This window comes from Hesperophylax consimilis, chromosome 21 (assembly GCF_061612785.1).
Source record: "Hesperophylax consimilis isolate HC1 chromosome 21, BYU_Hcon_1.0, whole genome shotgun sequence".
In the NCBI taxonomy this organism is placed as follows: domain Eukaryota; kingdom Metazoa; phylum Arthropoda; class Insecta; order Trichoptera; family Limnephilidae; genus Hesperophylax; species Hesperophylax consimilis.
Genome location: NC_142856.1, coordinates 28,330,986 through 28,345,438, shown reverse-complemented (window position 1 = coordinate 28,345,438; position 14,453 = coordinate 28,330,986). Strand labels below are relative to the sequence as shown.

The window sequence follows — 14,453 nt, the reverse complement described above, 5'->3', positions numbered from 1 at the left end:
ACGCTACTGCACAGTGGGGAAGACGACATACTAAAGTGACATTTTTAAATTCTAAGAAATGGGTTAGTCCATCGCATGGCAGTCTTCAGAAGAAAAATTCATTAATATTTTTTTGTAAAAATGCATTTAAAGGTATTCATTATTTAATAATACTGTGTGCATGATGGTTTGGGGCAAAAGGGAATGTAAGTGAACATTTTTTTTAAATAATATGGAAAGTTTCGACAAAGGAGAGATTTAAAAATATATATATTGAAAATTTTGATATATTTTTACACAATGAACAGTTATACAAATAAAATTACAATGTAGTGTGTATCAAAAAATCCCACAAAGGCAAAGCCCGTGTGTGGGTATTATAGTACTTATTATCACAATTCTTTATGTTATTTTTGAACGTAACAATGTTTCATTAAAAGTTGTAATAAGTGTGTTGTAAATTTTAGGGGCAATAAAATTAATATGCCTTTGGGCTAGTCTAGTTTTTCAATGAGGTACTGCAAATACACAAGTTCCATGTGTTTGGCTAGAACGGTTATCATTAATCGGATATATTTTGATAAATTATATGTACATATATGTACAGTAGGTGTGGACGAAATTTTTAAACTTTTAAGAATACGGAAAAGGCGCCATTCCAGAAGATGATGTAAGTGGATTTTATTTTATATTAAAAAATAAGCTGCTAAGCGCCAACGCACATTTTTTACTCGTTTGAAATAATATAAACGTATATTTAAGACACGTTTCATAGTGGAAGATACTCTCAGTATCACCCTGGTGAAAGACCACCATTCAGAATTTAAACGTAGCTTGAAATGGCTTTGGCCGTATTTGGTGGCTTCCTCTATCCCATCTCTTTTCCCTCTCCATTACCTTTACCCTCACAACATACCCCAATTGGGGATGCCATAGTCTCACAGGCTTCAGACGATTGGGAGTAGTCTCTTGTGCGGTTTCACATTTAAAAAAACAAACTAGCTACAAACTATGCACTAACCCAATATTATTTTTTTGAAATTTTCTTGCAAGTAATTTAATAATAAGTCTTTTATTCTTATAACTGGAAATAATCCTCCGATAACCAATGAAATGCAATAATGTTGGAAATGTGCCAAACACCAAAAAAGAACTTAAAGAAAAAGTTCATAAGGCAAACAGTAAAGTTGTTGGAAAAGTGCCAAGAATCGAACAATCCGAAACTGGGTGAAATGCAAATTGCACACACATTTTTGTGAAGATTCAATGAGTGGAAATTTTTTTTTAAAACACAAAATAGAATAGAAAAACTTCGCGTGTTGGATAGAATAATAACCATTTTTCAATTAATTAATTAATTTAGCTATTATCCGTATTTGTTCGTTTTTCCGAACAGCTCATATGGTCTCATAAAAAATTGTTGTATTTCCCTTACCGTCATAGTTAGAAATATGAACTAAACGGTGTTAGAAAGAAAAAATACCAAGCCTTACATTCAAATATAGAAGTTAACTACAAAATAATCAAAATGTACACCTCTATGAAACCAAAGATTCCGACCGCAACTTGAGAAAAAATTATGAAACTTGGTGAATTTTTTATTAATTATTTCTATATAAAGCGACAGAAAAGTAAGGTGGCAGTAATGTTTATAATACATTTGTCTAATAAAATATATTTTTTCAATTCAGTGTATAGACGGAAATACGGTAAGGTTAATTTTTTTAAATTTTAAGTTTGATTTCGAAATTTTAATATTTAAAAAAATGTTTATTATAATTTGAAGGCGTATTTCATCACCTTGCAAAAACAGTTATTAGTTTTCGGATACGTTCAGAAATATCCCATTTATTTGGATTTTATTGAGAATCGGAAATACACACAAATTCTCTGGTTTTCTGACAGCATATTTATGAAATGTAACGGTCAATATACCAAAGCCCTGAAGGGTTGAATAAAATCCAAATAAATTGAATATTTCTGAATAAATCCGAAAACTAAAAAGTGTTGTTGAAAGATGATGAAATAAGCTTTTATATTTTATTATTAGAAATAAACACATAATGTTTTTAAAAAAAAATAAGACAAACTTGAAAAAGTTTAAAAAATGGCTTACCTTACATTTTTTCATCTAAACACGGAACTAAACTAAACTAAACTAAAACTAATGTAACCAAAAAAAATACACATTTTTTTAGACAAATGTGTTAAAAATATTATTGTCACCTCACTTTTGTGCCGTTTTGTACAAAATAATTAATCAAAAGTTTACATTTTTCAACACAGTTTCATCATTTTTTCTCAAATTAAGTTGGGAACCTTTGGTTTGATAGAGGTGTACATTTAAATTCTTCTGTGGTTAACTTCTAGATTTGAATATAAAGCGTGGTTTTTTCCCCTTCTAACATCGTTTAGGTATTTGTAACTATGACAGTAAGGGAGACACACCGATTTCTATGAGATCATAATATGAACTGTTCCCAAAAGAGAACAAAATGAATCTGCGGGTAATAGTTGTTTGTTCCCAAAACCGAACAAATCAGCCTGAGGGGTTAACTAGAGTAAGAATTTATGTTAAGTATAAATTTATTGTTCTGTATTCTCTATCTACGATACTATATTATCTATGTAATATTTACCTTTTACTAGTATATCAGCTGTTACTTGACTAACTACTATCGAGTAGTATAGCGCCCTTCGTGGCAGCAGGACGCGTCCCAACACGTCCTCCAAGCGCTTTGTGTTTTTTTTGTAGTTTCAAGGGAAATGAGGCAAAATCCTTTAAATTATCCTTTCCCTTATTTTTAAAATCAATCAAATAAAATTTTAACTTAAATAAAAATAAATTTAACAACCAGTTATTAGAAATATATAATACGTGATTTGAGTGCAGTGTTTTAAAAGTGAATATTCTGAAATTTTGCTCAAAAATATTCGATATTCGAAACGAACGTCGATCGGTAAATGCACCCCAGATGTTTTCAACGGAATTCTCGGAAACTCTGAAAGCAAGTATTTTGCTAAGCCCAGGGTAATTTATTATCCCGTCACTTTTTATTGCGGGCAGAATGCACCACTTCAACAATCACCAGGAACAGGATTACATGGAGATGAATGATGGACTAGCCGAACGTCACAGCAGTGCTTCCAGGGTCTTTTATCTATCTGAGGTGTCAGCGCTTTATTAGCAGCAGACACACACCTGGACGGATGACGAACCTCGTGCCGGCACTGTTGGTGGATGCGATGGACTCTCTCGCTGCAGCAGCTGGTCCAGTTTCTTCACCACCAAAGACTCTTTCTGCAGAGTCTTCATTTTCTATCTTCGTCGAACGTCACAGCGGTGCTGCCAAGGTCTGGTATCTGTGAGAGGATATTGTGTCAGCGCTTTGTTAGCAGCAGACACATACCTGGACGGATGACGAACCTCGTGTTGGCACTGTTGGTGGACGCGGTGGACTCTTTCGCTGCAGCAGCTGGACCAGTTTCCTCACCAACTGGGATTCTTGCTGCAGAGTCTCCATCTTCTATCTTCGTGTCACCTGTTTCTGTACTTCATTTTACTTAACTTAAATTCAGTTTATTTATTTTTTAATATTTATATTTTTTGTAATACCTGCATCAACTGTAAAGCGCCCCTGAGGTGATATCTCACAAAAGCGGCGCTATACAAATTGTCCAGTTAATAAATAAATAAATAAATATCGACAGTATAATAAATACTTATTCCTAACAATTATAATTATTTGTTATCCTTTACGCTATACACAAAACCTTGTCTTTAAACATTAATTTATCGTTAAAAAAAAAAAAATTTAAAAAAAATTATTATTATTATTATTATCAGCGAATACTTAAAACCTTACCAATTGCAATATGCCTACGTAAAAAACAATAAAATTTTCTGTATAATATTATATTTGTAACTATACAGCAGTAATGGTCAACCTTTTTAACCTGAGGACTAATTTAACCATTTTCAATTTGTTCACAAGCCGCAGGGGATAGGGCACATACAGCTTGAGATGGTTAACTTTGCAGTTGGTTGTGTTGCAAACCAATTTATATTTTGTAAAACCGTGATTTTGTAATAAAATTATCATAAACTCGAGAAATTATTTTGATTTTTATTTTTAAATATTACTTATATCTGAATATATGAAAAATACAAGATGGGGCATAAGTTATGTTATAATGTGAATTACTTTTATATTACTATTATTACATTACTTTTGCTTTACCTTGTACTTGCAATTTTGGGCAACTGATTCAAAATAGACACGACAGTTTGTCACGAAACCTTTTCGTAATTAATTAAGGTCGAACCACAAAATTCTGTACTTAGAATTTGCAAAAAGGGCTTATTCTTTGGAGTGGCTGATTCAAAATTTTGATCAAAAGCTAAAGTTTACTACAAAACAGAACAGAAACCATTGAATAATTTTAGTCTAAATTTTTTGATATTTTATTTAGCTTAGTGAGCCGTACCGGAAAGTTATGGGTAGCACAAAGTAGGCAGTCCACGGGCTGCGTGTTCTCATCACTGCTATAGAGCTTACACGGCAGAGAATCAGCATAAATTTTAGAATGGTGAGCGCTGGCAACATGTTTTATAATATTTATCCTTATGGCATATATAGATTCACAATTATCAAGCCATAGAACAAAACACCCATTTAGCTATTAAAACTGAAGATAACACGCAATGATATCATTATTTCATATGCATATTTCAATAAATCAACAATAAAAAAAACATTTGGTTGAGTTTAAAATGGAGGCAAACATATGAGCCAGAAACTTCAATAATAATTAAATAAATAAAAATATTTAAAGAAGTTGAGTTGCCGAGATCATCCACTTTTCTTCTATCTATTCTTAATCACCTATTCTCTTCTATTTATTCTCATTTGTTTCCCCTATTTTCCTCACAACCCCAAGGTTATAACACCACTGGTTCAACCAATTGGGAATCTTTTGTGGTTTACCCAAAAAAACCTTAAGCCAACCAAAAAAGTTTCATAATGCCTGCATTTTCAAGCTATTCAAAATAAGCACCATTGTGTATAAAGTGCTACTTCATCTACAAACAAAAATCAACAATACACATCACATCATGACGTGATATAATATTTACAATGCATCGTTAAGATACAATAATTACCGACCATCATTAATCTCTAATTTTCCAATGTTCATATTTGGTTCAAAGCAGACCATTTTCGTCATACAGAGAGTTTGGTAAAAAAGACCAATAAAATTCGTAAAAACTTCTATGTAGTTAGATTATGAAGTTTCAAGTGAATAGATTAATTAAATATGAAATATCAGTGGCACACTCAGAGGGAAGGAGCAGGGTGCTCTTTATTATAAAAGTAATAAAGGGTGTAGCAAAAATCTAGTATGGATACGTGCTACTTTAATTATTTGTGTTTCAAATTCTAAAACGAGTTGTTCGGGTGTAGACCATATTAACTGACAAAAACATGTTTTGAGATATGGCATTTTAAATTTTTGGATACATAAAAATAACATAGATCATAGAAAAATTAAGAGTTGTTTTAATTTTTTATTATGACAATACAAATTTATGTTCATTGCGGTAATATGATTTAAAACAAAATAATTGAACTTGAAAAATGGGAAAAAAAATGTTGGTTACCATCCTTTACATGAACACACAAACTAATTTATGGTAACATATTTATATGTAGCAAATCTAATAAGTTCAAAAAAAAAGAAAAAAATTAAATTATATACTGAAATTAATGTTAGTTCCAAAACGACATAATTTTTCATCCAGGCTTAATCTTCTGGATCCTTGTGAAGCACAAAAGATGTAATCGTTGGATAACATGACATGCCATAAAATAACGACATTTTCAGGTAAACAATGGCTTGTGCATGTAGATATGTACCAATAAAAAGCCTTTTAAATCGATCAAAGTTGTAGCATGTAAAACATGGTAATTGAAAACACCTAATAATTTTTTTAACCAACTACCAACTAACCAACTAACCATCACGCCGTTTCCCGCAGGGGTAGGCAGAGAGGACGGACCGCCAAACAACTCGGTCTTGGCACTCACTCCTTGCCTCATTCCAATTCATACATCGTCTCATACATACTCTTCTATTGTTCTGACTCTTGACATGGCCCGACTCAAGTATCTGATTCACTTGGTCGTGCCATGTCTTCCTCGGGCGTCCCCGACTTCTGCTACCATTCACATTTGCATCGTATATTCTCCTTACACTCCTTTATTCGCTCATTCGCTCTACATGCCCAAACCATCTAAGCGTCCCTTTCTTGATCTTACTCATTACGCTTACATCAGCCTTGCACTCTTTGCGGATATCCACATTCCTCACACGATCATACATGGTTTTACCACACATACGCCTCAGGGATCTCATTTCAACAGCATTCAATCTACTTTCATCCTTTCTTTGCCAGTTCCATGCCTCACTTCCATACATCAGGGTAGGTACCAGCACTCCATTGTGGACTGCTAACTTCGCTTCTTTGGACATTTTTTTGTTAGCGCCAACTGCGTTCAGTCCTCCATTAATGGAGTTACCTGCATTTACTCTTCTTTCAATATCTCTGTCAGCCTTCCCATCTCTCGTAAACATGCTTCCTAAATACACAAATTCATCCACCTGCTCCAAGTATTCCTCATTCACAACTATATTGCACACTGTTTTCGTACTTTCTCTTTCAAACACCATTACTTTAGACTTACTTACATTCATCATTAACTCATTCTTCACGCATACTTCGTTCATCCTAGACACGAGAGACTGCAGGTAATCCATACTATTAGCAATCAGCACCGCATCATCAGCATACAACAGGCAACATACTTTCAGATTACTCAAATTCGCGCCCAATCCCACATCTTTCAATTCTTGCATACAATTATCCATGTATAGATTGAATAACCACGGTGACATTACGCAGCCTTGTTTAACACCTTTTGTGATATCAAACCACCCCGTAAAACCACCGTTCACCCTAACACATGCAACGCTTCCCTCATATAGAGACGCAATTGCCTGAGTCAGATTCGCATTCACTCCATACTTGGACAACACCTTCCATAGCTTTTTCCTGTCGACTCGGTCGTATGCTTTTTGTAGATCTACAAAGGCACAGAAGAGTTTGTGGTTTTTTGCCAGAAACTTCTCGGTGAGCATACGCAATGAGAAGATCTGGTCCATGCACCCCCTTCCACTCATAAAAGCACCTTGCACATCCCATATTTTATCCTTTGTTTCCTTTCTTACCCTTTCAATCAAAATTCTACCATACAGCTTGCCAACTGAACTTAGCAGGCTAATAGCCCTATGATTCCCACATTCCATACGTGACCCTTTACCTTTGTATAATGGCATGATCACTGCCCTTCTCCAATCTAAAGGCGTGTAACCTTCCTTTAAACATTGGTTAAAAAGATTGCACAACCATGTGAGAATTATACGGCTACCTCCTTTAAAATATTCAGCAGCAATATTGTCAAAACCGACAGCCTTACCATTCTTCATACACTTAATTGATCTTTCTATCTCATCCATGCTAATTTCGGTAACATTCAGTCCATCATCTTTCATATCTGATTCGCCGCTAGAATCACTGTCACTCATTTCGCTTTCAAAGACTTCCTCGAAATACTTCATCCATCTCTCTTTTATTTTTTCCTCATTCGTCAACATTTTTCCATCTTTCGATTTTATTACTTTCATGCTTCCGGTTTCAGGGCCACACCGGGACCTTTTGACTTCCTTCCAAAACAACTTAATGTTTTCTTGGAAATGGTTTGTCATTTTCATTCCTTCTTCCTCTTCCAGGCGTTTCTTTCGTTCTTTCACTCCAACTCTTACTTTTTTCTTACATTCCTTATATACTTCTTTCGCTCGATCCTTCTCTTCGCTGGAAGCACTGCCAGCCGCAATCAGACATAACCATGCTTTCTTCTTCTCTGAGACCAGTGCTTTAATATCATCATCCCACCATGCATCACCTTTCTTTCTACCTTGCGTACTTATTCCACACACCTCTCTAGCAGATTCACAAAGACTCACTTTTATGTGGTTCCATGTTTCGTCTATGCTTAGACCATCCATTTTTTTCTCATTCAATCTCATCTCTGCACAATTCACATACTTACTTCTCTCATTATCGTTTTGTAGTTTTTCTATTTTGATTCTTGTTGGAGTTAGTACCGTTTTCACTTTAGAGCGCCAACCGCGAAAGAGGTTTACTCTCGACACCACCAGAAAGTGGTCAGTTTCAACTTCTGCCCCTCTGAAAACTCTCGTGTCCTCGGTAACGGCTCTCAACCTAGAGTCAATTACTACAAAATCGATAATTGACCTCTCATTTCCTCTTTCCCACGTATATTGGTGGATACCTTTATGATCGAAAAAAGTATTGGACACAAACAGGTTCCACTCTAAACATACTTCAAGTATTCTGTTCCCGTTGTCATTCGTTCTTTTATCCCCAAACATACCTAAGGCCGATTCAAATCCGTCACGTCTAATTCCTACCCACCCATTCAAATCGCCTGCCATTATAATCCTTTCATTAATATTTTTCAGTCTCATCACATCATTCACACCAGTCCAAAAATCATCTTTCTCTTCGTCACTCTCAGAATTGACAGGGGCATAACAAACAACAAGAAACACCCTTGTCAAACCGATTTTGAACCTAATCCACATTATTCTCGGACTTACACATTCATACTGCAACATACATTCAATCATTCTGGGAGACAGTAGCGCTGCAACACCTTGACAAGCCCTCTCTGTATCTGGTCTCCCAGACCAAATGACGAGCCTATCATTATGCTGCATTGTACCGCTCCCTTTTTTCATACTCTCTGTTACACAAAGTATGTCCAAATATTTGCTAACCATCGTGTCACACAATTCATTCATCTTTCTTTCCATACCTCCTCTAATATTCCACGTACCAATTCGACATTGTTCGAGTTCCTTCCTCCTCTTTGCGCCACCGAAGGGTTGGCGATGTGATGGATAGCGAGCCTCATCGACACCTGTGTCGGCCATTCCCTTCTACGAACTGCTTATCTAGTCTAACATACTGATACTTAGGTATAAATCACTAACATACAAATTAGTATAATATTTAACTTAATCCTAACGCCATCAAAACTATTCCAGATGTCCAAATGAAAAAACTTAATTCTAAAACAAAAAGTATTATAATCACTATAACAATACACTAATCACTGCATAATTGTTTGTAATAGTTCATATTGGGAGAAGACAAAAGACGCGGCTTCATTTCGATTTCGTCCTTCCTAGGGCGTAGGGGCATTTTTTAACAATTATCATTAATCACAAAAATTGTCAAAGTTACCTCAAAAATTGTGAAAAATTGAATTCCTCAATGGCCTATATTTTCTAATTTAAAACACAAATAAAAAAGCATATATACTAGATATTTGCTATACCTTTTGATTAAAAAAATATTATTCAGTTTGGTCTCTGGTTAAGTATTTTGGCCTCAAATACAAATTGATGTTTTGTATGAAGAAGACCACGGAGTCGTTCCTCTAAAATGGCCATACACAATGTCAGGCGGTGAAAGAGGAAAACAGAAAGCGCAATTTCAATTGGCTGTCTAGGTCTGTCTAATAGTCATAATATGTCATGTCATTTTTTTGTTTGTGTATTACCTCTCCACTGACAAACAGCCAGATAGAGACACACAAAAAGACAAATAAACAGATAAACTAACATTGAAAATAATCTCAACGACGGAGATAACATAGTATTGAAAATAGGCAAAGTAAGAAAACTTACCTTTTGGAACAGAATGCTCTGGTGTAGAGATTGGTGATATGCAAAGCTAGGGCGGTTTCATAACGATGTTGCTCCTGCACCATGTATCTCACTTCGTCATGGAAACTAAGACAGAATCTGTGGAAAAATAAAACAACAAATTATTTAACCGATTGAGTGGACACATAATCTCTCGTAGACTGTGCCAAAAATGAGATTGTTTCCTAATTCTTCATATGGAAGAAAATTAATATGAGGGGGTGGGGATTTAAACAAAAAAATATTATTATCGTATGAACACCCCGCAAGAGTCCCAATTGCTCCTAAGGGGGGATGTTGAGGGCGAGTTGCAATGAGAGGGAACAGGGGAGGCCGAGGGGGGTGAGTTGGAAGATGTACAGGGGAGAGGGGCGGGGTGGAGAGGTGCGGGGGTCGGTAGGGGATGGAGAAGGGCGGGGGAAAGGGGCGTGGAGAGAAGAGCGGGGGGTAGGTCATGGTTTTTATTTTTTACTATGTGAATACCGCACAGGAGTCTACGCACAACTGATTACATAATATTATAATCACATTTTGATTGAAATCCTTCACATACATGTGAAAATTTAATCTTTCGAATGACTTCATAATAAAAACTTGTAAAATTTTAGGTCTCTCCCAATTTTCCGAGGCATCTTCCAACTTCGGTCTCGATCTCGACTACAGGGACAATATGGGTTACGCCAATGAGAACGACATCACCTACACCTACCCCAAAACTGACAATATGGGCATCTTGCCAGCTACTGCACTGTACGGGAACAAGGAAGATTCGGCCAATATCTAGGTAACGAAGATTACACAAATAATATATTTCTAAAATGAATATTTGCTCATGCATGACTAATTAAATAATTTAATTAATTTAAATAAAAATTATATGAAATACCGGCCTTCAATGGGTTAATTTTTTTAATTATTTATTTATTAATGAAACGAAATAATTAGATTTATTTTAATAATGTATAAAGTGTATTTTTCAAATATATTTTGTCAATAGGTAATACCAACTCGTATTTTGAAAATATACTGCACATTTGCAAATACATTGATAGTAGAGGCATTTAGGTAGGTATATACGACTTTTAAAAATCCGATTTACGAATTCCAGGGTTACGAATAACCTGAAAATCTCCACTACCACCAGAGTAAGCAGAAAATGTTGCTTGTGTTCTGATGGACGACTTAGCTAACCGGGGAATTGAACACACTGCGCCTGGGTGGGACCCAAAAGCGATGTCAACTCAGCCACCGACCGGTTGAAATATCTATCATTATATTTAAAAATTCAGCCTGCATATATTTGCGCTCGCAAAACTTGAAAAGTAGTCGACTGATATCGCTTGTTTGAGTTTGTTCTTATTAGTGCCAGGAGTGTTTAGAGAGTGGTTTGAATTCTTAGAAGAAGTAGGGGACGCCTGAGGAATAATTAACGCACTATCTCTGCACCGGAATGAGATTTGCAGTCGAATTAAAGTCGTGATGCCCGAGAAAGACATTAGCAATAGTGTAGCATTGCGCGGGTCCACTAGTGCTGTATAAAAGTAATGCAACTGTGTGAATCCTACGTTTGTGTCAACTCTCGTTGCTATAGATATAACAATAATACCTATAAAGGAAGTAGCATAATTATTTGTCTCCATACAAATAAAAACATATTATCTTACCGTGCTTTGGATCCAGTTAGCCAAGCCATATTAACCAGCATCAAATGCAAGAAGTCTACAGCACCAGACTGGACCACCCAGTTGATAGCTGTTGGCAAATGCCTCTTCCTCAGTTCTTCATCTGCCATCAGAGCACGGGTTAACTGGCAGCTTAGAAATGGAGTACGGGGCTCTTCTGATCCTGAAGATAAAAATAAAGAAAGATTAATGTGAAACCTTTTGATTGTGATGGTATGAGACCATCATAACTGCTGATCAACAGTTCGAACTCCAAAACTATTTATAATGGATAAAAACTCTTCACACTGCTTACCAGATATAAGAAACGCTTAGAATATATGAAATTCGAAACACTGACCAAAATCATATCAAATTTATTTTTTCTTTGCCAAAATCAAAATTAATATAAATCACCGTCTACTAAGAAATTCCGAAAGTTTCCATATTCCTTTCCAGACAACTAACTTAACCTTCTCCGAACCTCTTGTGAGAAAGTGTCTGTTTAGTGTTGTGTCATCCATTATAATATTTAACTTCATTTCTTATTTACATGTCAGTTTCGTGACGCTGAACGCTTTTTTCGCTCCAACCAATAAGGAGGTTAGGATTCAAATTTTACTGGTTTGAATCTGCGCAGTGTGGCTTTGGGTGGAATCTAGCCGCCGGCGCTGTAGCGACAACGTAATCTAATGATAGTTAACAAAACACCGTACCGATAAAAAGAACCGATGTGTGAATTCGAAGGTTATCTGGAGTTATAATTAATGAAATTTTATACGAGTGCCTGTGAATACCTCCACCATACGAGCGCTACCAAAAGAACCATATCATCGAACATCACAACCAACTCTTCCGTAAGTCACATTTGCGAATACCTATCTTTTTGGTTCAGCGAACAGAGCGTTAATTTACTTAGGCACATACCTGCCTAGATTATAACTTTTATAATCTAACCCATGTGTCGATAATCTACGCGAATATCGCACAGTTTGCTTAAACTCATATTTTTCTAAATTTCTGTCAATAGAACCTTTCACCTCAAATGTGACGTCTGTGTCTTATTTTACCTTTAATTATCTACCTAAAATTGTCTTTGTATCATTTTGCCTTTGCTTAAAAAGAGAATATGTCAAAATATGTTTTAACGAAATTGTACTGGATCAATTCTTTGCAGAATTTAGCGATATCCCCCAGAACAAAATTTCTTGAATCTCTTGTTATGTATAACTAAACTTGACTTTATTGTTTTTTTGTGTTTACATATTTTTATACATAAATTGATTTGTTATTATTGGACAGTTGGTATATATTTTTCTTGATATTTATTTGTACTTTTGTTTTATTTTAACCCTCTCTGTCCAATGTGTACATTAATAAAAGACTATTGATAGTTTAAACCACAAATGGCTGCAAGAAATATGAAGAGGATAAAGATAAATCCATTTATATTATGATCGCCAATGCCAAATTATCGCCAAAAAATTCTTAATAAATAATGCTTACCAGCTATTTCCTCAAGTCTGTTGAACATATCAGATTCAGTACCACCTCTCCATTTGGGTTTATCAAACATCTCATCAAGAGGCAATCCGTTTGCTTTTGCTATTTTGGTCGCGTGATAGCCTAAAAGGGTCATTTCACTCTCTTCTGGCCTATAGTCTTCGTTACCGAAAACCCTTTCGATGTATTCTTTCTTGAGGCGGTAGTAGCGCCGCCCTTTTGTGGTGCTGAACATCTTTTGGGCTTTCGTTTTGGCTTCTCCGTCGGACATGGAAGGATTGAACTGTTTGAGAAGGCGCTCAGCGAACATTTGGCCAGCTCCTATCAGGGGAAAAGAATTGAAAAATACAGTTATATTACAATGTTTAATGGTATATTTTAACAGCTACCCAGGAAATCACACAAATATGAGTAAAAAAAAATTAACATTAAACTAATTTAATTAATTTAAATTTAAATTACATGAAATTCCGGCCTTAAATGGGTTAATTTTTTTATAACATATATATTAATGAATTGAAATAAATAGATTTATTGTAAAATAATTCAACTGGAAAGTGACAATTTAAACAGAAATAACAAAATTGACATTTTTTGTGTACGTTATAACACATTATCTACAGACTTTTGTTACTGTCGTGCAAATTGAGAGGCTGTCACTCATTATCACTTTTGTCATTATTGTCACATTTATGTCGATTGTCACTCATACAACTTGTAGCGTGTATAACTTTTATTACTCCGTGACACTGTGTAAGTGTTGTCACTAATAAAAATGTCAAATGTCAAAAAAAATTTAACAGTGGTCACTTTGGATAAAGTTTGAGATTTTTAGGTTACTATACTGTGTTGCGCTTCCTCTCTTCCCCTATATTTATTTATGCAGAAGAGTTATCGTGTTGCATGTCAATCTTCATAGTGCCGGTATTTCAGTAAAATAATTTGCGAAATTTGGTGTTTAGTTTTGGTGTAAACATAATAACAAAAAGATTAATTGCGATAGTTGATAGTTTTGTCATAATCATCACAATTATCACTATTGGCACTATTGCCACCCAAGACCTCAAAAGCATTTTTGTACTGAGGAAATAAAGTCTCCTAGCATTGTTTAGTGGCTCACCGTATATCCTGGCATAGTTGATGACCTTGGCGTGGTCCCTGGTGATGCTGGCCGCCTTGGCTGTGTGGCTGTGCATGTCGGTGCCGGCGGCCTTTGACCCAGCAAGGGTCATCCAACCAAAAGGAGTAGCGCCGTGGAGGCCAAACTGGGAATCTCCCAGTATCGCAGCTATCCATAGTTCCTAATTAAAAAGACATATGGTAAGATTTATTTTATATAATCCAAAGTACTCATAAATGGACTAGACCCTTGACAAATCAAGCAACTACTCAATATGGACAGAAACTCACTTAGGAAACTGGTACTACTAACAGGACACTGTCACCTTAGGAGAC

The 14,453-nt window shown here is 35.4% G+C and overlaps 2 protein-coding genes across 2 annotated transcripts in view; both read right to left on the bottom strand.

Moving 5' to 3' along the window:
* LOC149413822 (putative RNA-binding protein EIF1AD) overlaps positions 1–14,453 on the bottom strand; it is a 214,070-nt gene that overhangs the window by 180,493 nt on the left and 19,124 nt on the right. The window lies entirely within an intron of this gene.
* PolG1 (DNA polymerase gamma, catalytic subunit tam) overlaps positions 1–14,453 on the bottom strand; it is an 80,578-nt gene that overhangs the window by 47,362 nt on the left and 18,763 nt on the right. Inside the window, exons 12-15 of the mRNA XM_089644724.1 lie at positions 14,119–14,299; positions 13,002–13,319; positions 11,499–11,679; positions 9,817–9,933 (exon numbers count right to left, since the gene is read on the bottom strand). Coding sequence (XP_089500850.1) covers positions 9,817–9,933; positions 11,499–11,679; positions 13,002–13,319; positions 14,119–14,299 — 797 coding nt within the window. The remainder of the gene's footprint in view (positions 1–9,816; positions 9,934–11,498; positions 11,680–13,001; positions 13,320–14,118; positions 14,300–14,453) is intronic.